Here is a 27,236-nt window from a genome sequence, read left to right on the forward strand (position 1 = left end):
TTCTGAAGTTGTGGCACCTTCCTTGAAAAGGAAAAATCTTGAAGCAGGCTCCAGTATCCACTTAGGTAACCATGGGACCTGCAAATCATTCACGTTCTCTCTTTATTCTCAAACTAATTCTATTCTCTTCTGGTCTCCCACACACTCCCATACACAATATTTTCATTTAGCTTAGACTTTTAGAATAGACCATAAGAGTTCGTGACTTCCACTTCCAATTCAGCTTCCCACCTTGCAAAAACTCCCCAAAGATTTTTTTTTTTGGTCTTTCTTATTATGCTATAATATACATAACATAAAATTTTCCATTTTAACCATTTTTAAGTGTACGTTTCTGTGGCATTAAGTACATTTACATTGTTGTGTACCCTAAAGATTTAATGAGAATCTGGTGACCTGACTGAAATGGGGAAGGATGAAAATATAGAAATAAATTCTACATTTGAAACATTGCTCATTTGAAACATCATGTATTTGTTGAATGAGTGGGGCAAGTTCCATAATTCATAACTTTGAGCAGCAAAAAGGTATAGTAGGTTTTAAAGTGCAAGAGGATGAGGAGGAGAAAGCTTGGCTGTAAGGAAACAGTGAAACAATGAAGACCAACTTTACCTGTCTCACTCATAAGATCATTTAATATATCTGAAGCGAAGTGAAGACTTTTTCTCCACTATGCCTTGTGCCAGGATCAGAACAATGTTCCTGAGTGTTGATGGGGGCATAAATAACTTCCACAGACAAAGTCTCAAATCGAAAGTAAAGTTTAATATTATGAATTGCAATAATGCTTTTTGATATCTAAGCAACGGGTTACTAAGGGATGCAATCCACAGAAGAGTTAGTATTAAAAATCTTTTTTTTTTAAGTGTTAAAAATCTTAAACTTATTAAGAATTACAGTGGGGGTCATAGGGCGTGGAGTGGACAGGAATGAATTAAAAATATGCTCAAGTGATTTACATTGGCTTGGCCTACAAGTTTCTTTTGGGAATTTGAAGAACTTGTATCCATTTATTCATTCCAAAATATTTAGTTAAGTGCCTACTATGTGTGAGGCACTGGGATACAGCAGTGAACAGGTAGTTTCCTTTATTTAAAGAGCATACATTTAGGTGTACTGGAATTCTGAGTCGTGAACCCAAGGGCAGAATGATGCAGTGAACCGAGGGAACCACGATTCTTTAAAAACCTCAGCAAAATCGGTATTGTAAATTTTCTATTTTTGGAACCTGGATCCTCTTGGTTCCGGAAAGTGGAGGGTGGGGTGTGCAGGTGGGATGTAAAGAGATTGCCCGTCTAATATATACACAGATTTCTTGTTCGGGTTCAGCAGTTTAGGACTGGAATTCCAAATTACACCTGCAGTACCGAACTAACCCGACCTAAGAGGCAGACAGGATTACAGAAGAAACACTAATTTATCACAGCCCCCAGAAGGTACAGCCATCTCAGCCTACAGCAGAAGGCCATGAACTACGACTCCCAAACGCCCTTGCCACCGCCAGCCCGACTTCGAAGTATGGGAAAGATGGAGGGACGCCGGGCGCTCTCCTGTTGCGTCATTAGAGTGCGACTCCAGATACAAAATCGGTCCGGGCTGCAAAAGTATGGCAGCAGCGGAGGCGGCGGTGGTATCGTCGTCGTCTTTGGAAACAGACAGATCCCTGGTCCCTGAAACTGCAGGAACAGCCGCAGCAACGGCCGCCACCCCGCCAGCGACGGCTGCAGCTGCGGCCGTTGCAGCCGCTGCCAGAACCGGATCTGAAGCCAGGGTCTCCAAGGCCGCTTTGGCTACTAAGCTGCTGTCCCTGAGCGGCGTGTTCGCCGTGCACAAGCCCAAAGGGCCCACTTCAGCCGAGCTGCTGAATCGGCTGAAGGAGAAGCTGCTAGCAGGTACTGCAGCCCGGGTGGGGACCAGAATGAGGCGGTCGCCGCGAGAGCGGAAGCCGCAGAGAGCCAATGGGCTTTTTTGCGCGCCCGTGGCTCGAGAAGTAAAAGGAGGGGAGCGAGAGGATGACCCCTGAATTAGCTCTGGACAGAAATCTGGGGCATCTCGGGCTTGGACTTGCCCTGACGTGAACTCCTGTAGCCTAGTTGACAGTTTTCTTCTCCGGGGAAGAACAAAACACAAAACCCCCACACTGACACAAATAAACCCCTTCCCTTGGGCAGACAAACTAATATTCTGTAATTTGGTCGCCCAGGAGACTTTTGTTTGGCTAACGTTGATAAACCCCTCCTAAAGGACGTACTGGCTCTCTACCCCCAAAGTTGAAGTCTTAAAAATAGTTTGGAGATGCAGATATTACTTAATTAACCAAGACTTTAATGCCGTGGTTTTCACAGAGTGGGCATAGGAATTATTTAGAGTCCCTTGTGCAAATACAGATTCCGGATCTCTGCCCTCCCAGAGATTGTGATTTTGAGGTTCTGAGGTATTTTTTTGGAAACCATTTTTAAACTATTCCTCCAGGTGGTTCTGGTGTAAGTGGCCTTAGGATGACATTTTGAGGAACACTAAGTATAATTTAAGAGCATTCTCTTTTGTTTCTTTATGTACACTGGGAGCATATTAGAAGAGCCTGGAGGATATCTCAGTTCATCTGCCCAGTAGATTATTTCAGACAGTGACATCAAGGAACCTTAGATTTATTGGACACCTACAATAAGCCTGATGTGGTTTATAGAGATGGGAAGATGAAAAATCCTGTCTTTTCTCTTAACTGAGCTCATAGCATAGACATTTCTGCAGACTTCGATGATAAAACTATTTAGCTGTGTATTCAGGGCTCTCCTGAATTTGACCCTGCCCTGGCTTTCCATTAAAAAAACAGTACAGGAACTTTTTTCCTCCCCCTCACCCTTCTTCTTTTTAAGATTTATTTAGTTTAGAGTGAGAGAGTGCCCACAGGCAGGGTGAAGAGGCAGAAGGAGAGGGAGAGACTCTCAAGCAGACTACCCCTTGAGCATGGAGCCCAAAGAGGGGGGCTTGATTATATAACCCTGAGATCATGACCTGAGTCCAAATCAGGAGTGAGTTGCTTAACTGACTGAGCCACCCAGGTGCTGCAGGAACTTTCTTTTTAACATTGTTTAGTGTGTCTTGGCAAACTTTATTATACTTTTTTTTTAAATGCAAAAACAAATTATTCTGGCGGGAATTCGTTAATTAAAATTGACACAATATGGATTCAAATGTTTAATGGCAATAGGTACACTCTCGTAGATGTTTAATCCCAGTGTTATATCTACTCATTCTTTTTTTATACTTCCCTTATACTTTGTTACCTGTAAGAATGGGTCATATAGTAATGTTGAAGGAAGGAATTGCGTTAAGAACAAGCCTCGTGGTGTCATTTGTGCGTAGTTGTTTCCTACACACAATTGCTTTTATTGGGCCTGATTTATTAGCTAAACCATGGTTTTTTTGATTCTCAAGGCAATGATTACCATTCTTCCTCTGAGACAGGTTTCTGATGGAATCAAAGCCATATCCTGGCCTTCTGGTTAATCTGCCTCCAAGAGTCCAAGAGCTGAAGTTTCTTGTTGAAACTTAGTTAAAACATTGTTTCAAGGCTTGCTAGGCTACCTTCTAGAAGCCCCTCACTCAGATATAGATATTCTCATTACTCCATTTCTGTATTGCTTTGATTGGTCTATTCTATATTTCTGTTAGCTAGACCAGGCTACCTGGGAAGGTTCTAAAAGGTACAAATTTCAAGGAAGCATGTTCTGTTGCCGGCCAGGTTTGATACCCACTGATTTAGGCCACCGTTAATGGCCATAGCCTCTATTTACACTTCTGGCCTTTCCCTGTATTGACTCATGTTATACTGAAATCCTTGCTCTTCTTTGTCTGTCTGAATCCTTCAAGGCCCAAAACATCAGAATTTTATAGCTAGAAAAGACCTTAAGAGAGACTCTTCCATAAATGTTACTAATCGGATGAACCAAATTCCAATGTAGTAGATGTGGTGTGTTTGCGAACTTGAAAGAGGTAAATTTGGACACAAAGGAAAGAAGCAGGTTTGTGGGCCTTCATATTCTAAAGAGGGTCAAGTTGAAAAATACAGAGAGTTCTCGAGAAGTTTTCTATAGATTTATAGATGAGAGGTCCATAATGAATTACAAGTGAAAGGTGAAAGGTTTGAAGCCTGGGCCTGTTCTTATGGGTTTGTGTAAAGCAGGCTCTTCCACGCACCGTGATGTAATCAGAGAGTGCCATGAGGACTGTGTTCCAGACAGATGGTGTTCTGTAATTATGCAGTCAGGCCAGGCAACCCAGCACGTCATTTTGGACATCTATTCTGGCTTCTCCATTATTGCTCTGCTTTCCTTCTCTTCTTTTCTCTGTCCTCTCTTTCGTTTCTTTTGCTCTGTTTTTTATCTTCACCATGTCAGTGGTTATAAGGGAAGTTTGATGGGTTTGGGAGATGTAGATCAATACGACTGTTCTTTCCTTTCTCATTTGAAGTTCAGTAGCCAATATTCTGTCTGTGTGTATATATATATAACAATAATAATGATAGTAATAATAATAACTTATTGTCAGAGTGCCATGTAGTTTCCAAAGCACTTTCAGATAACATTATTTCAATTTATCTTTATAATAGGAAGATGAGATGGCCCAGGTTGACGTTTTCTTTTTTTAAATCTAAATGCTTCAGAGTTTGAGACAATTTAACTGGTACCTACTTCCCATATAATCCCCCCCCCCACTTTTTTAAATTACTATATAATTTATTATTTGTTTCAGGGGTACAGGTCTGTGATTCATCAGTCTTACACAATTCACAGTGCTCACCATAGCACATACTCTCCCCAATGTCCATCACCCAGCCAACCCACTCCTCTGCCTCCACTCCAGCAACCCTCAGTTTGTTTCCCAAGATTAAGAGTCTCTTATGGTTTGTTTCCCTCTCTGGTTTCATATTGTTTCATTTTTTTTCCTCTCTTCCCCTATGATCCTCTGCCTTGTTTCTCAAACTGCACACATCAGTGAGATCATGATAATTATCTTTCTCTGATTGACTTATTTCGCTTAGCATAAACCCTCTAGTTCTATTCGTGTCATTGCAGATGGCAAGATTTCATTTTTGATGGCTGCATAATATTCCTGTGTGTATGTGTGTGTGTGTGTGTGTGTGTGTGTGTGTGTATGTGTATAGGTATATATATATACCACATCTTTATCCATTCATTGTTGATAGACATCTAGGCTCTTTCCATAGTTCAGCTATTGTGGGCGTTGCTGCTGTAAACATAGGAGTGCACATGCCCCTTCAGATCACTACATTTGTATCTTTGGGGTAAATACCCAGTAGTGCAATTGCTAGGTCATAGGGTAGCTCTATTTTCAACTTTTGAGGAACCCCCATGCTGTTTCCCAGAGTGGCTGCACCAGCTTGCATTCCCACCAACTGTGTAGGAGGGCTTGTCTTTTTCCACATCCTCACCAACATTTATCTGTCATTTCCTGACTTGTTAATTTTAGCCATCCTGACTGGTGTGAGTTGATGTCTCACTGTGGTTTTGATTTGTATTTCCCTGATGCCATGTGATGTTGAGCACTTTTTCATGTGTCTGTTAGCCATTTGGATGTCTTTGCAGAAATGTCTGTTCATGTCTTCTGCCCATTTCTTGATTGGATTATTTGGGTGTTGAGTTTGATCAGTCCTTTATAGATTTTAGATACTAGCCCTTTGTCTGATAGGTCATTTGCAAATATCTTCTCCCATTCTTAAGGTTTTCATTTGGTTTTGTCGACTGTTTCCTTTGCTGTGCAAAAGCTATTTTTCTTTAATTTTTTAATTTTTTTATAAACATATAATGTATTTTTTACCCACGGGTACAGGTCTGTGAATCGCCAGGTTTACACATTTCACAGCACTCACCATAGCACATACCCTCCCCAATGTCCATAACCCCATCACCCTCTTCCGACCCCCCTCCCCCCAGCAACCCTTTGCCTGTTTTGTGAGATTGATTCTTTTATGGTTTGTCTCCCTCCTGATCCCATCTTCTTTCATTTTTTCTTTTCCTACCCCCCAAACCCCCACGTTGCATCTCCACTTCCTCATATCATATGATAGTTGTCATATGATAGATAGAGGTCTATCAGATAGAGATCATATGATAGTTGTCTTTCTCCGATTGACTTATTTCGCTAAGCATAATACCCTCTAGTTCCATCCACATCATCGCAAATGGCAAGATTTCATTTCTTTTGATGGCTGCATAGTATTCCATTGTATACATATACTACATCTTCTTTATCCATTCATCTTTGATGGACATCTAGGTTCTTTCCATAGTTTGGCTATTGTGGACATTGCTGCTATAAACATTCGGGTGCACGTACCCCTTTGGAGCACCACGTTTGTATCTTTAGGGTATATACCCAGTAGTGCAATCTCTGGGTCATAGGGTAGCTCTATTTTCAGCTTTTTGAGGAACCTCATGCTGTTTGCCACAGTGGTTGCACCAGCTTGGATTCCCACCAACAATATAGGAGAGTTCCCCCTTCTCTGAATCCTCGCCAGCATCTGTCATTCCCTGACTTGTTAATTTTAGCCATTCTGACTGGTGTGAGGTGATATCTCATTGTGGTTTTGATTTGTATTTCCCTGATGCCGAGTGATGTGGAGCACTTTTTCATGTGTCTGTTGGCCATCTGGATGTCTTTGCCGAAATGCCTGTTCATATCCTCTGCCCATTTCTTGATTGGATTTGTGCTTTGGGTGTTGAGTTTGCTAAGCTCTTCATAGATTTTGGATACTAGCCCTTTATCTGATATGTCGTTTGCAAATACCTTCTCCCATTCTGTCAGTTGTCTTTCGGTTTTGTTAACTGTTTCCTTTGCTGTGCGAAAGCTTTTGATCTTGATGAAGTCCCAATAGTTCATTTTTGCCCTTGCTTCCTTGCCTTTGGAGATGTTCCTAGGAAGAAGTTGCTGTGGCTGAGGTCAAAGAGGTTGCTGCCTGTGTTCTCCTCAAGGATTTTTTTTTTTTTCCTCAAGGATTTTGATGGATTCCTTTCTCACATTGAGGTCCTTCATCCATTTGAGTCTATTTTCGTGTGTGGTGTAAGGAAATGGTCCAATTTCATTTTTCTGCATGTGGCTGTCCAATTTTCCCAGCACTATTTGTTGAAGAGGCTGTCTTTTTTCCATTGGACGTTCCTTCCTGCTTTGTTGAAGATTAGTTGACCATAGAGTTGAGGGTCTATTTCTGGGCTCTCTATTCCATTCCATTGATCTATGTGTCTGTTTTTGTGCCAGTACCATACTGTCTTGATGATGACAGCTTTGTAGTAGTGTTTGAAGTCTGGGATTATGATGCCTCTAGCTCTCTTTTCTTTTCAACATTCCTCTGACTATTCGGGGTCTTTTCTGGTTCCATACAAATTTTAGGATTATTTGTTCTATTTCTGTGAAAAAGTTGATGGTATTTTGATAGGGATTGCATTAAATGTGTAGATTGCTTTAGGTAGCATAGACATTTTCACAATATTTATTCTTCCAATCCATGAGCATGGAACGTTTTTCCATTTCTTTGTGTCTTCCTCTGTTTTTTCATGAGTACTTTGTAGTTTTCTGAGTACAGATTGTCTCTTTGGTTAGGTTTATTCCTAGGTATCTTATGGTTTTGGATGCAGTTGTAAATGGGATTGACTCCTTAATTTCTCTTCTGTCTTCTTGTTGGTATATAGAAATGCAAATGATTTCTGTGCACTGATTTTATAGACCGCCACTTTACTGAATTCCTGTATGAGCTCTAGCAGTTTTGGGCCCACATAACCTTTTGTTAAGATTAGCTTCTTGAAGGAATTGAAGGTTTTGATTTGGAGAGAAGGGCAACAAAAATAGATAATTTGGGAACTTCGTGTTCTTAGAAGTAGCCCTTTGAAAGGCACTCCCGACATTAGGTAGCTGGGGGTACCAGCAAAGAATGCCAGGAAATGAGAGAATGAGAGATGAAATCAAGAACTTGTAAAACCACCTGCCTATACAAAAACTGACTTCTTTTCATCATTTAAGTGCCCACTACTGGGAATTTACTATGGTTTTCAGGGTTAGCCTGGATATTTGCTCACATTAAAAAAAAATTTCTAGAAAGTGAATTCTAGTTTCTGCACAACTAATTTTGTAATACTATTTCTTCGTAATTTATGGAGTGTCTGTACATTTTTAAGTCTGTTCTTTGCTAATAGTGTTATCATCTCAATCTATTAAGTTTGTACAATCCTTTTTGTTTTGGGCACTCCATCCATCTTTCCCCCATATTTATGGAACTCTTACTTCGTTTGTCTTGCTAATTGCCATTTCTTATCCAATTACTCTCATAGAAGCTGGAATGCCTTCTCCAGAATGGACCAAAAGGAAAAAGCAAACTTTGAAAATTGGACATGGAGGCACGCTAGACAGTGCAGCCCGAGGAGTTCTGGGTAAGAGATACAAATGGAAGTTTGATGTAACTACCACTTATTATAGAAAGAAATACTGATTGAGAACAGATAAAGCCATGCCATTTTCAGTCTTTTGGATTATTTCAGATCTACTGGATTTATAGTGCCATTTTCTAAAGAAGCCCTTAAACGGTACAAGGTATAAAAAGCTATTAGAAATAGCCACTTTTGTGTGTGGATGGGACTTTGAGACAGGATTTGTATCTGTGAAGCAAGCGTTAACTTAGCGGGCCTGAAATTGCTATGTTTTGAAAGGCCTGCTTGCAAGTCTTGCCCTTGGCAGGCATCTGGGAACTTGGATTTTGAGAGTGTTCCCACCTTTCCTATCCAGTAAGGGTGGCTTGCTGTGTGCCTCAGCTTTTGGTGTGAACAGTGTGGTGTGTGCCGAACACCTGCTTTCCTTTTAGGAGTCTGGAATTTTGTCCTACTACTTGTGCAGGTGTGTCTGGGTAACTGTCCTCTTTCTCCCCAATTAAGAACTTTGGGTTCTGAGTTTCTAATAGGCTTTCCCAAGTAGGAACATTACACGCACTTTTTATATGTTGGAGAAAGGAGCATGCTCAAGGGTCCTCTGTCACAGGAGGAAGAGAGAATAAGGAGACCTGTGTGTGGATTTCTCCAGTGTCTTTTTCCCTTTTTGATCCTACAGTATAATGGTACCATGTCACTGTAGTGAGTCTTAGCCATGTATGAATCTTCCAGTGTGGTGTGTGGTGCTGGGGATTCTGACAAAGTATTTGGCTTTTTTTTTTTTTTTCCCCGCTTATCTCAGATTTCATCTCTGAGGGTCAGCTCTTTTGAGAACGTGGGGCTTATGGTTCCTGAGAGGAAGTCACACTTTCTTTTGGAGATATAGTGAGCATTATTGCTTATGGAGGCAGATTGGTGGAATTGATTGACAGGAGAAAAATCACTTATCCCTTTCCCTTTTTACTCTTTTTTTTATGCCTCTGGTAGAGGTTCTAAAGTTTACAGACTGCTAAAGTGTGTGTCCACAGGCTAGAGTATGTTTTACAAACTTTCGGTATAACTCTATCCATCGTGTACGTCTGTTGGGATTCCTGTCTCCACATCTTAGAAACAGAGTTCTGTAGGGCAATACTTACTTTTTTACATGGTCTGGTGTTTTGTATTTTATTCTATTTCATTTTCCTTTTAAATGTTAATAATCCACTAACTTGATTTCATGATGCACTAATGGGTTGTGATTCACAGTTTATAAAATACTGTGCTATAGTGTCCAGTCCATTTTATTAGAGCCAAAAAATTAGGTACAAACAACAAACCTGATCTAAGCTATCCAAAGGAAATGAATGCTTATTTAGAAGAAAAGGATAAAGTTTAGGTGAAGAAAATTCCATTTTTTAAGAAAGTTAGAAACAATATATGATTTTGCATTTTTAAAAAATTACAGTTTTTATTTAATTCATTTGGAAAAATACCTTTACTGAGGGTTTAAGTAGATTTAAAAAAACACGAGGAAATTCATTTTCCTGAGTTAGAGAACTTGAATGGGCAAATTCTGACCACTTGAAGTTACTGTTTCTTACTGTAACTAATGATAGTCCGTAACCTCTCTGAATCTCCATTTGTTTAATCTCTTGAAAGGGGTAAGTAACATCTATCATAATTTCCAGTAGATTTAATGAGCAGTGTACTATGTGTGAAGTCTTCAGCTTGGGGCATATGTAAGTTATATACTTTCGTCCCCGTAAGGTAGGTGTTATGATTCCTCATTTTACAGAAGAAGAAATGAAGAGCCGGAGAGAGAGAGTGCATTGTCATAGTTTGTGGCAGAGTCAGGATTCTGAGCCAGATCTGCTCAGTTCCAAAGCTTCTGCCCTAACCTGGCATGGCAAATACTTGGGCCTCCTGCTCTCCTGCTACACCCATTGCAGGTTTACCTAGCAGTCGCAGTGTTCTTTGCCGCTGGTCCTAAAAGTGACTTCACAGTTTTTAGCAGTTCAGCACTCCTCGAGTTGAAGGCTATTCGTTGTAACCATTCTGTTCTACTGTTTTCCAAGGCACAGCACTTAAAATATGAGAAGAGACAGGATAAAGTCTGCTGTTTATTTATGAATAGACCAATTGTATTAGTTTCTGGTGGTTTTTACTCATTGGTATGCAGAAAATAGTGATATTCAAGGCAGTGAATAAATAAGTTTATTTTTCACCCTAAAGCTAAGGGATCTTGTTGAAATTTCCATTTTAATATTATGAAAGGCTGGCATTTCACTAAGATTTGTATGAATGAAAGAAATTGTATTGGAAATAATTTCCTATTTGGAGGCTTAATTTATATTTGATCACCCAGGAACTTTTATGATGATATAATCCATGCATGTATCAAATTGATTAATTTTATTCTAATACCTGTATTTCCCAATGAGGAATAAAGTAAAAAATTTTAAAAAGTAGGCATTTAGTCACAGAATAAAGGGTATTCATTGTTTAAATTAGTAATTCTGGAGACTTAGAAGTTGGTTTTTGTTGTGTGGTGGAGTAAACACTGGTTCTAATCATCATGAATTTGTGAACTAGCTGCTTTACTTACTGAGTAAACACAGCCTGGGAGAAATCCGTAACCTCTCTGAATCTCCGTTTAATCTCTTGAAAGGGGTAAGTAACATCTATCATAATTTTCAGTAGATTTAATATCATATGAAATATATGAAATATCTATAACCTATGGATATATGCTATACTCCGTCAAGTGCTTTATAAAGGCCTTTTTTTTTTTTTTCAGTAAAACTGGACCTGTGTGAAAAAACACACTTTTACTTTCAACATGTAGACCATTTTTGCTGGGCTTTTTTTTCCTTTGTAATGTTAATGGTACAGATTTAAGAATTTAGTTTATAATGTAAGATATAATCTGAAATTTGGGTTTATAATTCTATTAACCTATATTATATGTAATATATATGACATATAATTCTATAAAGAGGACTTTCAAGATTCTTAAAAATCCTGTGGTAAGAGGAATAATGGCCCCTTAAATATGCCTGTGTCTAACCTCCAGAATCTAAGAATGTTCTGTCACAATCTATGTTAAGTTCTATCACAAGGGGGAATTGAGGTTGCTAATGAACTGCTAAAGAGATTATCTTGGAATATGCAGGTGGATCCAGTGTAATCACATGGGTCTTTAAAGGTGGAAGAGGAGCCAGAAGGGAGAGATGTGGGTGTGGATGCAGTGGTTGGAGTGATGTAATTACTGGCTTTGAATGAGGAAGTAAGTCCCTGAGCCAAGGAATGTCGGCCCCCAGCCCTAGGTGTTAGAAAAGGCAAGGAACCTCCTATAGAAAGGCTCTAGAGAGATTCTTCCATAGGGCCTTCAGAAAAGACTGCAGCCACGTAGATACCCTGATTTTTAGCTTAGTAAAACTCATTTCAGACTTCTGCTCTCCAGAACTGTAGGATAATGAGTTTGTTAAACTACTAAATTGGTAATTTGTTACAGCAGCAATAGGAAACAAATACATCCATTTATTATAAATCACCTGAAATGGAATCTCAGTTTCTATCATTTTAAAAATTATTATTTTGGGGAGCGTCTGGGTGGCTCAGTAAGTTAAATGTCTGCCTTCAGTTCAGGTCATGATCCCAGGGTCTTGGGAACCTGTCCTTGCTCAGTAGCTCAGTAGGGAGCCTGCTTGCCACTAGCCCTGCTTGTGCTCTCTCTGTGACAAATAAGTAAACTCCTTAAAAAAAAATTACTATTTTTTTAACTTCAGAGTTTATAAAATTACTGAAAAACATTAGAAAATATGAAAAAAAAGAGGTAAAAATTATTTTCCACTTTCAGCAATAATCACCGACATTTTTGCTATATTTTCTCCTAGCTTTATATCTATGCAAAATTTTTAAGTTGAGCTTTTTTATTGTATGTATATTTGTATCCTTTTTTAAAATTTAACTTAATATCATTTATGTTAACTCTCAGTAAAGATTTTTCTTTTTTTTAACTTTATTGAAGAATAATTGACAAATATAATTGTGTATATTTAAAGTATTGAAATCATGCCAAGTATATTCTCCAACCCAGTAGTATGAAACTAAGAAATCAATTACAGTAGGAAAGCTAAAAAACTCACAACTATGTAGACGTTAACACACTTTGAACGACCAGTGGGTCAAAGGGAAATCAAAGAATATCTTGAAATAAGTGAAAACGGAAATACAACATACCAAAATTTATGGGGTACAGGAAAAGCAGTTCTAAGAGGGAAGTGAACATTATTTTTAAGGGCGACATAATATTCTGTCATATCAGTCAAAAACAATTATTTAGGGGTGCCTGGGTGGCTCAGAGGCTTTAACCTCTGCCTTTCAGCTCAGGTCATGGTCTCAAGGTCCTGAGATCAGGCTTTCCTTGGGCTCTCTGCTCAGTGGGGAGCCTGCTTCCCCTTCTCTCTCTGCCTGCCACTCTGCCTACTTGTGATCTCTCTTTGTCAAAATAAATAAATAAAATTTGAAACAAACAAACAAACAATTATTTAACCATTTCCCTATATGTGATCGTTCATCTTAGCAGAGTTTTATTAGTAGGACAGATTTTGTGAGGAACATTTTATGAATAAAACTCCTTTTGGTTTTGGATTATTAAGATAGATTTCTAGAAGTGGAAAGATACAGGTCTTTTAAGATGGTTGCAAGGGTGTTAGAGAATTAGGTAAATGGCAATAGAAACTTTCATCTGCAAAAGCTTTGGAATTATATGTGTCATACTCTTGCCTGTTCCAAAGTGGCTCTCATCATTTAAAACTATATGATTTGTGAATACAATACTAGGACATTTGGATAGGTTTGGAGATAGTGGATTTTTTTTACAGAAAGACATTTGAGCACAGAAAATTTGGGAGATGAAGAAAGATAGTAGTCACTGTGAGACAATGCTTGGCAAACCTTGTTATTCATTCATTTTCCCAGTTCTTCCCACTTTTCAAACTGTTTTGTCTTCTTCTTTAGTATTAGAAATCCTACTGAGCTTTCCAGATTTAGCTGAAATGCTCTCTCCTACGTGGATAGCCTGCCCACTTGTTCTTTTATATTGCTAATGCAAAGCTTCATTCTAGTCTAACATTAACTCACGAAGGGCTGAAACCAGGTCTTTCTTACTTCTGTGCCTGTGTAAGTACTGAATAAAATGTTGAAAGATTGAATGAGAAAAAGCTGAGTAAAAATTCTGTCCAGTAAACTGTTCTTTGAATGAACAGCCACTGGTTGGCCAGGCCTCATCTCCAGATAATCTTTCTGCGTACCACTTTTGCAGTAGTCTTCCGAGAATTCTACTTTCACTGATCAGCTAACTTCAGCGGGCCTTGGTTTTCTTGGATATAGAATGAGAAGGTTAAGCCGGATAACTTTAAAATGCCTTCTTGTTTCAAATTCTGTCATTTTGGATCACTGACCTAGCAGAGAAAATCAGCATTTCAACCATGATAAAGTCAAACATGTCAGCCTGTTCTAAGATACCTACACTCTGGTTGATAAACCCACTGTGCTCATTCTTGTATCAGAATTTGTGCAGTGTGTTCCTTTTTTAGAACATGTTTCTCTCCTTTCTGTATGTTCAAATTCTGAACATCCTTTAAGGCCTATCTCAAGCTGTGTTTGAAATGCTTGAATGAAGCATTATCTGGCCTCTTGAGCAGTTTAGAGTACTGCCTTCTTTGACCTCCTGCAGCATTTATTCTGTGTTCATTTGGACTCTTCCTCACATACTGTCTTATTGCTATTTAGCATTGTTCACTCATTAATTCATGCACTATTTTTTTTTTGTGTGCTTGCAGTTTCCCTTATCTGTATTTTATTTTCCCCATCAGGTTATAAACTCTTTCAAAGTCAGGAAATGTTCAGAAAACATTAAAAATACTGTTCTTGGGACTGTGTGCTTAGTAGCTGCTCCAGAAATATTGACTGGGGATTCTTGAATGGAAAAAATTGCATTGGATGTTTGTTATTACTATATAAAGCTTTTTCCTGGACAGTAGCAGCTATCAATGGAAGAGTATGATGCTGGACATAGGGACACTAAAGGCAGACAATTGTTTTTATCTTAGTCTTGAGCTAATATGACTCTTATCATAGAAGCTCAGGGAGCGTTTGGGATGATTTTATGTTGGGGTTGAGATTTGACCTGAGTTTTGAAGGATGGAGTTTGAACACTAGAGAATTGGTACTGTAGGCATTGGGACCCTATTGAGGATTCTTGGGGGATTTGTAGTGTGCAGTACAGGTAATCAGAAATGGTTATAAAATGGTGTGAATCGGAAGAGAAAGGGATAGATTGTAGAACAGTCAGGCTGGTAGTGGTTTAGGTAATTTAGGCTTATGGCATTGGGAAGAAAGCCTAGATAGGAAGGTGGCAGAAGGATAAAAGGGAAGGGAGGGGGTCTTCTGTTAGTCTGGGCTGAGTTTTGACTATCTTATACTAGTTGTTAGATGTTACGCAAAGTTCTTAGTCTCTGTTTCAGTTTCCTCACCTATAAAATAGGGATAATTGTATTATTTTTTAGTGTTGTTATAAGGATTAAATGAACTAATGAATGGAAAGCATTTAGAGTGGAATTTGATAAATGGTAAACTCAATGAATGATATCTGCTATAAATATTCATGATAATTCTTTTAGCTGGTCAATCATTTCTTTTTGTTTTTTCTTGTAATTCTGAATCGTGGTGTTTATACTATGTTCTTTTACAAAATTATATCCGTTGATGAGAAATACTTCAATTCTTATAAAAATTTGTTTTCTGTTAAGTGAAGAAATAATTGTAAACTCTATCCTTCTGTCCTGGTGAAATGTGCTGTCATAAGGATAAATAATGTTCGAAATTGAAGAGATAGGTGGGGCATTATTATACTTAATACATAATGTATGTGAACATATATTGTCCAGGCTCGCATTTTACCTTGTATTCTTCTTTGTGTTTGGTTGATCTGTTATGTTTCTGTTTTCTTGATTGTATACTGCTGGACACTAATCATTTATAAATGGTTCGTTACTTATGATAATGGCATTTGCTTTGTTTGATAATGAACTCTATCAGAAGACTTTATCATACTGTGGTTAAAGTGTATCATGTGTTTTTCACTGATCCACATATAAAATTCCAATGAGTCCTCTGAGATTGTTCTAAAACTTTTCATTATGTAATTGTCTGGATTGAGGTTTCTATCATGTTTAACACTTGGAGAGGAAAAAAAAAGTTCTTTTTACATCCTTACCCTTTGCATACCCTTACGTCCTCTCTTCAGAATTTCTAAGTTGCATGATAAGTTCAACTGATTGGAATAATAGCAACCCTCTAATTATGCTAAATATGTTCTTTCCAACTTTATGTTACATGTGCCAGGAAATTATGACCCAAATATATAGTTATTTCAAAAATCTAGTTTTCAGAATAGAGTGTTATAATATTTCTTTCTTTGATTTATAGTGGTTGGAATTGGAAGGGGAACAAAAATGTTGACCAGTATGTTGTCAGGGTCCAAGGTAAGAAAATTGGAATACTTTTTTTTTTTCCTCTTGAATGTTTTTCTTAATGACCTATGTTTTGGATTTTAATCAATTAAAAATTGTGTACATTGCATTTACAGGTGTTATTCCCAAGTATTAATTGTGTTTGTCATGGTAGCTGAGATTTAAAATATTGAGACTATAACTTGGAAATGCTTCAACAAATTGATTTATAGAAGCAAAAACTCTGTAGTGCTTATCATTTTAAAAATTATATTGTTTCCTATATATTTCTTAGATGAACGAGAACTTATAGATCATACATTCTATTGGCAGATTTTTTTTAAACCTTGGAATTTTTATAGAAACAATACCACTAAAAAAAAAAGAAGAAGAAACAATACCATTTTGTAACCCATACACTTTTACAGCAAAAGACCTGCTCTGTTCACTCGTTACAAAATGTTTACCAATACAAGTGAGGCTTCTTTAGGATAATAAGTTACATCATTCATCTGTAAGAGTAACCTTGGCTGAATCAATCGAAAAGCATTTTTGAGGCACTTGGGGAGAGAGGGGAAGGTTTATGCCGGGGCAGGGAGAGCTGTAAATCTTTGGATAGCTTCAGGCAGTGAGTGAGAACCCTCTTGCGAAACAGCAGGTGGAAGAAGCCTTGGTACAGAGGTCAGTGTGTCAAAGGTGTTAACATCTCTGGGCCTCTCAGTTTTTCCTTAGGAAGAATGATTTGAGCCCCTCTAGGGTCTCATGCGGCTCTAAAGGAGACAAGCATAGCTGAATTCTAATTGGGAGTGAGGTGCTGATTCTAATAGTTACAGCTAGGACCAGCGAAAATGCCTATGCAGGGAAGATTAATAAGCCACTAGGTAGAGAATTTCAGTAAGTTCCTGGACTAACTTTTTATTTGTTTTGAAACCCTTCCTCTAAGTGGGGTATGAATAGTTGGTAAAGTGAACTTGTCTAAATTGTTTCTTAAAATACGTGTACATGTGTGTGTATGATCAAAGACCATTAAAAAAAATTTCCCCTTACTGCAGACTAAGGACTTTTGTAAAATATAATTTAAATGCTATGGCAACATCAGATTGCTAAATAAGTTTCTAAATAGTCTCATTTTTCTGAGTTTATCTCATTGCGGGTGCTGGCTCATGGAGCACACTTTGAGTGGCAGTGGTCTAAGTAAGTTTTTCTTAAAATAAAAAGCCCTTGAGAACATACTGTCTTTGACGTCCCATTTTAGTTATCAACTGGAATAGAAACCTGTATCTTTCAGTTGGAAAGGATCTTAATACTATAGAAATGGAAAAATTTCAGTGTGTCTTGCTACATAATCTTTAAAATGTTGGTGTTGAAAAATCACAGAATACAAGAATTGTGTTAGAATGGCAGAGTTTGACGTGTTTCGCTAAATTTACATTGTGCTTAAATACTTACACATGGCATTTAGAATTTGTCTCTGATACAGGGTTTTGCCATTTGCTTAATATTTGTTTCTTTTTAATATTTCTTCTTCCAAAGTACAGACAGTGGTTCCATTGATGCAGAATTATGGATGATTTTTATTTTCTTTTTTCACATTATTTAGTATTTTCTAAAATCTTTACAATGAACAATTACTTTTATAATAATAACAAAAAGATATGTTTGCATTAAGGATTTGTTCTTTTACTCCAAGGTAAAAGATGTTGCATTCATTGGAATATTCATTATTCACCTCTCCCCTCCTCCCCAAAACACAAATACAACACGCTATTGAAAGGTTTTACATATAAATTCCAGGCATATTTCCAGAAATATGACCAGAAATGTAAATACATCATTGGCTGTGGTTTAAGCTTTATTTATCACGAACCATTTTGGTATTCAGCTCGGGAAGCTGAATGTCATACAGTGAAATCACTGATCCTCAGATGACTGTATCCTAAATAGAAAATCCCAGGTGCATCTTATTACAGAAACCTAGTTCTTGAATGCTTCACATTTCAAAAATAGGCGTTTTTATCTTGTTAGCTATTTGTTTTTCTTACACTTTTAATTTTAGATATGTATCTGTTTAAAAAAATTAAGTCATTTAAATTTAAGTATGTGGGATATTACATTTTTACCAAAAGTAGTTGAAAATTTTTAATGAATTTTTTAAAATTAGATTTTGTGTTTAGCACTGGAAGGAATCTTAAAGATTGCCTCCAAAATTTTTTGGCCAAGACCCATAGTAAGAAATTCATTTTACATTGTGACCCTATATACATATACACATATAAAAAACAAAAATTTCAGGGGCACCTGAGTGATACAGTCGGTTAAGCCTTTGGCTTGGGGAGCCTGCTTCGCCTTTACCCTCTGCCCCTCCTCCCAGTTCATGCATGTGGTTGGTCTCTCTATCTCAAATAAATAAAGTCTTAAAAAAAACAAAAAGCAAAAATGTCATTAAACAGCCTTAACCTTATGTACAATGAACTCTTGATATTTTTGCTTCTTAAAAAAAATTGGTTCCTACAGCCTCCAAACTAGGCATGGACCTACTAGACCTACTACTGGACCTATGTTTACTCTTTCTCCACTTCCTGCTTTTACAGATGAATTTTATTGACATCACAATGCTACTAGAAAAATTCATCTTATAGTATGTTTGGGTAGAGTTACCTCAAGAGTAGCATTATTTGTTCTTGGATGGCGGATATTCAGTGTTCACATTACAACCTTATCACAGTGCTTCCCTCCCTCACCATCCAGTCCTGATTAAAGACATTGCTACTTGAACATGGCCTAACACTCTTTTTTGCTGAACCAAGAAACATCCTTAGAATTCATTTCAACATAATGCCACTTCATACAGTCACTGCCAGTTAATGGGGAGAGTGCTGACCTTGTTAATAAACTCTTCATGCCATCAGATGATTTGGTTCCATTCTTTGAAGACCATTGACCATTTCAACCACCCAACTCCTTTCTTGCATTCCTTCCAGTTCAGATCAGTGTACTATCTAAGGGTCCTGCTCTGTGTTCTTCGCTTCTTCCTTTCCTTTCTTATAGTACTCTTTGCTTTTCCAATGATCATGTTTCTCGTGAGCCATTTTTTTTTTTTTTCACTGCATGCTCTTTCGGGTTACATTTATAATGTGTATAAAAAGTTGATCAATAAATACTGTTAAGAGTTGACCCTTGAAAAACACAGGGGTTAAGAGTACTAACCCCCTACACAGTCATAAAACACCATATAATTTTGACTGCCTAAAAATTTAACTTACTAGTCACCTGTTTATCATAAACATTACTGATATCATAGTTAATTATTAACACATACTTCATAGGTTATTTGAATTTTATACTGTATTCTTAACGTAAGCTCGAGAAAAGAAAGTGGTATTAAGAAAATCATGAAGAAGAAAAAATGCGTTTATAGTACTGACTATAAAAAATTACATATAAGTGGACCCATGCATTTGGAATCCATGATATACAAAGATCAGTAATATTACTATTCCCAAGTATTTTGTGTATCCCCAGATCTCTCTCCTGAGTTCCAGGCCTATTGGATCTCTTTAACTACATGTTCCATAAACACTGACGTTTATGTCATCTAAGCAAGTTCTCTTGGAAATCTTGAGTACAGTTAATTTCATTCTTTTTCATATCTATGATTTCTGGTAACCTAGGCAAAACATGGCACTCATCAGAAACAGGAAGTATCACCTGCCTGTTCTTTAGGGAGAAACAGTTTCTCTGGGTGTTAAAGTGAGAAAGAAATTTCTAACTGTGAGGGATATTGCATGACAGACAGTGGTTCTCAAAAATCGTTTTACAACAGATAAAGAAGTGGATCTATATAAAATGTAACTTAGGTAAGATAATTCTGAGAGACGTTAGGCTAATGTGTCCCTTTGGCCTAACTTGTTCTAAATACATAGAAGAAGGCAGTGGTTGCAATATCCCTCTCCCAGCTGGTTGCAATGGCCTCTCCCAGCTTCCCTAAATTATACTTTCTTTGAGCCAATCACTAAGCAGATACACTTAGAAGTAATAGATTGTGATGAAATTTTGTAGTACTACCTTTATTAGCGTCCTATATTGCTGATTAAAGTCAGTTACTTATATGCGCTTTAGAAACCACATGAGCAGATGGAAGGGTTGATGTCCTATTATGAAATCACTCATGCCATATAAAGACTAGCATTTTCCAGATGTAAGGCTACTCCCCTATCTCTGTGGAGATAAACTGAAGTGGTACCTCTAGACAAACCCAGCATTTCTTCAGAAAGCAGCTTTGCATCCCTTCAGCAGTTAAACAGATATTATCATTGGGGTATCCAAACTTCTCCACCCTGGATGTGTTCAAAAGACAATAACCTTCCCCCAAGTATAGAGTAGCATTTTGAGGCTAACCAGTCAATGGCTACTCTGAAGTGTGACTTGAATATTGCTCCTGTGAAATATAAGCCGGCTCTCTAGGACTTGTGCATTTCTTTCGTTTTCTTCAGAGGCTAGTCCAATTTGTACCTTGTCTTTACACTCTATTAACATGCATCCATTTCATAAGTACTATATTGAAAATTTGAAGGGCTTACACTTATGATCTATAAAGAGTTATTCCTTTTTTTATTTTTTTTTAAAGATTTTATTTATTTGACAGAGAGAGAGATCACAAGTAGGCAGAGAGAGAGGGAGAGAGGAAAGCAGACTCCCTGCTGAGCAGAGAGCCCGATGGCGGGGCTCGATCCCAGGACCCTGGGATCATGACCTGAGCCGAAGGCAGAGGCTTTAACCCACTGAGCCACCCAGGCGCCCCAGAGTTATTCCTTTTTTAATGAAGACATTTGAAGTTACATGTTCTTGGTTTGGTAGGTTTTTAAAAAAAAGTTCTCCCTCATCATAAATAGTATTCCTTTGTTTGTGAAACTTTGAATCACAAGCTTTCACATCAAACCTCAGAAAAAGCAATTGCCTAATTGAGAGGGAAATGATTGTGTATATTTCTGTAATATAAAAACATTTTCCTTTCTTCTGAAGAGTACAGAAGCCAATTTGCTCTTAAATCTGTCCAGCTAATATCTTGCTCTGGGTTTCAGGGAACTTGAAGATGAGTAAAGTAGAAAGTAGAATACTACTAGTAGCAGAGAGAAACCGTGAATCCCACAGAGCACACAGTTCAGTGGAAACTTCTTTCAGAATTCTTAGGACTTCCATTTGTTTTGTTGCAGTCAATTTATGTTGTAACGAATACCTTAACAGAATTCAGAATTATCAGGTATGCATCCTGTCTCTCTGTAGAATTTAGGGCAGTAAATAGAAATACTTTTGACCCCATAGGATAAAATGGTGATGTGTGTATACACATTCCCATGTCTTTTTTTCTTCTTGGTGGTGAGGTTTTGTTTCTCTTGAGGGCTTGCCTGTCTGGCTGGATTTTTCTAAGTAGCTTGTGGACCATTGACTAGAACTAGAAGATTATTACCACTAGATGCCAAACAAGGGAGAGCTAGAAAACAGCTATGATTTAGATCAGCAGTTGACAAAGTATGGTCCAGGGACTTCTGAGGCATTTTCAGGGGTCTATTGAAGTCAAAACGATTTTCATAGCTTCGCAATCTGATGAGCATGTTATGGAGTTTTTCAGAGGTTGTCTGATTGATAGCATGCCTCTGATAGTTAATGGAATGTGTACATGTATATCAGTGTTTTAAACATTTTTGTGTTTTAATATCTAACACAGTAAGTATCAACAGATAGAACTCATATAAAAAAAAATTGTGCCAGGGTTTCTAAATAACTTTCAAGTGTATACAGGGGTTTAAATCACAATGTTTGAGAATTGCTGATTTAGGTATTTTATTTCCCTTTTAAAAAAATGAAGCATATAGCTAGATTAAGTGTAAGCACAGAACCTGGAAGGATTTGAAACTTGGCAGATACAATCTGGATGTCCCAAACTATGGTAAAATGTGAAGAATTTCACAGATAAGAACTTCTCCAACATGTATATAATTCTATCAACAAATTTTTAATTAAGTGGCTACCATGTTTCCATTTAGTAAGAAACACAGTAGAACAGCAATGCAAAATCCAAGCTAACAGTTTGTAATTGGAGAAGATAAGGATCAATATATATCTTTGTATTTCTTACAAGCTCCTAAGAAAATAATTTATACATTCACAGCCCTTAAGAAACATGATTGAATGAAAGCACGTACGAATGAATGAATGAATGAATGAATACATGATGTGGGTTTGATACAGGCCTTTCTTCTATGTAAGAAACTTGTATTGAGCGCCTACTCTTAGCTTTGCTCCCAGGTAGGTGACTGGAAGTTGAGAAGAATTAATAGGGTGGCTTTGAAAGATGAGCAGGGGGTAGGATTTGAGTCTTAGAAAAGAGAGGAAGCTCAAGGCTAGGGAAGTAGCTTGTGCAAGAACCCCTGGAGTCTGGAGACAAGAAGAGGAGAATGAATATTGCATACTTGAAAGCATGTTCCAAGATTAAAAGGTTCCTGGTTAAAACTTGTTACAGACATTTTCAACATTTTCAAGGCATAGATTGCAGGGTTTTTCTCATGCAATGAGATAGATAATTAAGGAAAAAATTAGAGCATTTTCTTGCTTTACTGTTTCTTATGGGAACTCACTGTAGCTAGATGAGGTACTCTACCCACTGTTACTGTAAATTATTAAATTATTCTGTATCTTCTTCTTCTTTTTTTTTTTTTTAATAATAATGATGATAATAGTGTTGTTCAGTGTTGCTCACCATGGCCAGGTATTGTTCTCGGCTCTGCCCTTCCAAGGTACTATTATCATCTCCATCTTTTTTTTTTTTTTTTTTTTTTTTATTTATTTGACAGAGAGAAATCACAACTAGGCAGAGAGGCAGGCAGAGAGAGAGGAGGAAGCAGGCTCCCTGCGGAGCAGAGAGCCGGACGTGGGGCTCGATCCCAGGACCCTGGGATCATGACCCGAGCCAAAGGCAGAGGCTTTAACCCACTGAGCCACCCAGGCGCCCCTATCATCTCCATCTTAAGGACAGCAAGGCTCCAGCAGGAAAGACTTCCTTGACCTACATTACTCATGTGATGCAGTCAGGATTCAAACCTTTCAGTCCACGCTCTTCACATTCACTCTGCTGTATGTACTTTTCTCCATGATTACGCTTCATCCAGGTCAATTGTTCCAAAATATGGAAGCTGGAATGGAGCATCTCATCAATTAAGTGATGAGACTGAATGTTTAGTTACAAGAAACTAATTTTTTTTTTAAGATTTTATTTATTTATTTGACAGACAGAGATCACAGGTAGGCAGAGAGGCAGAGAGAGAGGGGGAAGCAGGCTCCCTGCTGAGCAGAAGCTGACCTGAGCTGAAGGCAGAGGCTTAACCCACTGAGCCACCCAGGCGCCCGTACAAGAAACTAATTTTTATCAATACCAATGGAGTTTTTTGGGGGACTTTTAAAATTTTAATTCCAGTATAGTTCACATACAGAGTATATCAGTTTGGGGTGTACAGTATAGAGATTCAGCGATTCTGTATGTTACTCAGTGCTCATCACAAGTGTACTTTTTAAACCCCATCACCCGTTTTCCCCATCTCCCCACCCACCTCCCTTCTGGTTACCTTCCATTTGTTCTCTCTAGTTAAAGGTCTGTTTCTTGGTTTGTCTCTTTTTTCCTTTGTTCATTTGTTTTTTCTTAAATTCCATGTATGAGTGAAATCATATGGTATATGTCTTTCTCTGACAATACTAATGAAATTTTTAAAAATTAATTCAAATACATTGGAATATTACCTCCTGTAGCCCATTGTTTAGAAAAATTATTTTGAGGGGTGTCTGGGTTGCTCAGTTGGTTGAATGTGCGACTGTTGATTTCAGCTGAAGTCATGATTTCAGGGTCCTGCGATCAAGCCCCGTGTTGGGCTCTGCACTCAGCGCAGAACCTGCTGGAGAGTCTCTCTATCTCCCTTTGTTCCTCCCCCTGCTCGTTCTTTCTTTCTCTCTCTTTCTAAATAAAAATCATAAACAGATTATTTTGAGCTATATAATAGAAGATGATTTCATCAATGGGCACATAAGCTGGTATAAAATCCTTGTTTATGGGAATTTGAAGTATTAATATTTTTCTCATTTTTGTCTCTGGTTCCTTCAATAGCCTAATAAGCTTGTCATTAATAAACTTAAGTTTCTGCAAAGTACTTTGAGCTTCCTCTTTAACAAACTGCCCACATAACTACAGATTATTTTCAGTGGGGATTATATTCCTTGCATTTTTCTCACTGCTTCATGAGATGTTCCAAGTAAAACTTGAATTTGACCAAAAGAGGGCAGTATAAAGAATATGTAATACACGGGACCTGCTTAGTCAGTTGAGCATCAGACTCTTGATTTCAACTCAGGTTGTGATCTCAGGGTCCTGAGACTGAGCCCCCACATCAAGCTCCACACTCAGCACTGGGGAGTACGCTTCTCTCCCTTGGCCCTCTCCCCACTTGTGTGCTCTTTCTCTCAAATAAATAAGTCTTAAAAAAAAAAAAAAAAAAAGAATATGTAATACAATTGTGCCCAGAGGTGAGAAGTAAAGTAGGCCTCAGTTAACTATGAATGCTGTAATTCTTCACTTATGAAGAATTATGATCAGTTATGATCAGTTCTTAGAAGTGACTTTTTTCCTTTCAAAAGAGCTCGAGAAGTAGTTATTTCTCTTCATTAAGAAAACTCATGTAATATTAAGTACACTACCCCTGCTATACTAGTTTGGCCCATTTTCTACATATTTAGCTTTTGTTTATGTATCTAATCAAGTTACTGAGCTTGGTTTTAGTATTTCATATAAGAAGTAGTAAACTGATTTTATTTTTAAATTAATTTTAATTGTATGTGTGGTAAAATTGTTGAGTCTTGTGATGGCCACGTAGGGATTTATTGTACCATTGGCTCCACTCATAAGTATATTTGGAAATTTTTCTTTCAGAATCAAAACTGCCTCGTATAAAACTGGTTTTAGAAATACGTTTGTAATAACTGTGTTTATAAGCCATAATTGTCAATAAAATCAGGCTTTTCCTTGTCGTGTTGGCCGGTGTGGGAAGTTTGTGAATGCTCCTCAATTTATACAAGTGCTTCCCACATATCAAAAATTAACAAAACAACTGCAGTCTTATTTTTACCTTTAATTTAGTGTCAAGTTGGTACTATTAGTGAAATTCTCTATAAAATTTTAAGACATACGTAACAATTTTTTTTTACCTTATGACGTAATTTTCTCCCTTGCTTCTCTTCCTCTAGAGGTATATTGCCATTGGAGAACTGGGGAAAGCTACCGACACGCTAGATTCTACTGGGAAAGTAACAGAAGAAAAACCTTATGGTATGATGTTCATCCAATGTCATCTTTTTTAACATTTAGAGGAAGTTTCTTGAATTCAGGCTTTTAAAATAAATGTCTTACTGGATATTACCAGTGATTATTACAGTTATTAGTACATTTCCTTGGGTTAATAGGATTGAAAGTTGAAAGTTTGAATAGGATTGAGAGTTGTTTTTTTTTTTTGTAAGCTCTTTCAATAACTTTATTGAGTAGCCAAATTGATAAGTTAGCACAGTTCAAACAATTATTTGCATGGGTTACACATGACTTTTTTTACAGGAATAAAACAGTGAAAATTACAAACTGTAAAAAGGAAGACAAATCTTGTCTCTGATATTTAAGAGAAGCAAGATATAACACGGCACATTGAAGATCAATACGTATTTGAATTTGAGAACAAGAATTTAATGTTACTTTACAAAATTAAAATTTCTATATAAGGATTATATTTGAAATAGTTAACAAAATCTTGAAATCACAATTGATGGTCCCCTAGATAATAGCTGTTATGCATCTTTGATTAGAAGAAATAAATCTTTTGTTCTAATTATCACAAAACAGTCTGTTAGACTTAATACATTACATTAAATTAAAAAAATGAAGTATATGCAAACTAAAATGGTATACAGCTTGAGTGAATATTAATGTCAGATGTACAGAAATGTTATTTTAAAAATCCTAGAAATTAGAAAAATGAGTACTTTTTAATGGTAGAATTGCCATGCTCAGATTTAAATACCAAGATTGCCCTTGTCTGTTACTTTAGTAGTTGTAGATCTGTAGAAAATTTAAGGATCGTTCATAATTTACAACTACAGGGGCGCCTGGGTGGCTCAGTGGCTTAAAGCCTCTGCTTTCAGCTCAGGTCATGATCTCAGGGTTCTGGGATCGAGCCCCACATTGGGCTCTCTGCTCTGTGGACAGCCTGCTTCCTCCTCTCTCTCTCTGCCTGCCTCTCTGCCTCCTTGTGATCTCTGTCTGTCAAATAAATAAATAAAATCTTTAAAAATAATAATAATAATTTACAACTACAATAAAAAAATACGGCATAGTGTAAATTGAAAGATCACATTTTTGCTTATTTGATATGAGTTTGTTAATAAAGATTTATCATAATTGCCTCTTTTCCTGTAATCAATTTTTTTTTAACGTTCTGAGTTCTTCCAGATAATTCTCTTGCCAAACAAACATTTATAGCTAAGACTTAGGGATTTTACCTGTGTCTTGTCATTGTTTATTGACTTACTTTTTTACAACTATTTCTTAGCTTTTGAAACATACCAGGTTTAGTACTTTACAACTAATCATGTTCTTCTGCTTTTGGAGTATATTAGAAAATATGACAGAGGGAAAGCTGTTTCTCCAGATGTAAAACAGAACTCACTGGGGCCCACCTTCATTTCCCTGCCATTCCTTCTTTTACTCCTTTGAGTGAGGATAGATAAGTGAAATGGTTTCCTAGCAACTCTCAGGGTGTGAGGCTCTTCCTAATACAGTGGTTGCCATTCTGTATAGTTGGCTCACCTATGTTATTATGCCATCAATTGTGAATTATTTGTAGGCTTCCTGGTTGTTGTAGGTTTTTTGTTTGTTTGTTTGTTTTTGCCTGTGTTCAATGTTACCTCTTTTTAATTTAGCCAGTCTGGCATCTGGTTTTCCTGTTACTGTGTTGAGCATCCTTAATATTTTTTACATACCAACCTTCTTCGTGGCCTTGTTTGCTTCACTTGTCTTGTTAACATTTATGTGTAACTTAGTATCTTACTTGATTAATCAAACAACATAATCAAAAGATAAATTACTGATTTATGTTGAGTTAAAAAGAAGTTGAATTATCTTTGAAATTATTGTTATTAGGAAATAATAGCAGACCCTCACTTAATAGAAACCCAACCATAATTTTCAGCAGAAAGCTTTCAAGGGATTAAAGAGGCACAG

At 37.3% G+C, this 27,236-nt stretch overlaps 1 protein-coding gene across 1 annotated transcript in view; it reads left to right on the forward strand.

Annotated features, from left to right (window-relative positions):
* The first annotated feature begins 1,599 nt into the window (after window positions 1–1,599).
* Window positions 1,600–27,236, forward strand: part of TRUB1 (TruB pseudouridine synthase family member 1) — a 40,360-nt gene continuing 14,723 nt past the window's right edge. Inside the window, exons 1-4 of the mRNA XM_046027952.1 lie at window positions 1,600–1,892; window positions 8,346–8,444; window positions 15,909–15,964; window positions 25,217–25,298. Of these exons, the coding sequence (XP_045883908.1) occupies window positions 1,607–1,892; window positions 8,346–8,444; window positions 15,909–15,964; window positions 25,217–25,298 (523 nt within the window). The 5' untranslated portion in view covers window positions 1,600–1,606. The remainder of the gene's footprint in view (window positions 1,893–8,345; window positions 8,445–15,908; window positions 15,965–25,216; window positions 25,299–27,236) is intronic.

Source organism: Meles meles, chromosome 13 (assembly GCF_922984935.1).
Source record: "Meles meles chromosome 13, mMelMel3.1 paternal haplotype, whole genome shotgun sequence".
Taxonomy (NCBI): domain Eukaryota; kingdom Metazoa; phylum Chordata; class Mammalia; order Carnivora; family Mustelidae; genus Meles; species Meles meles.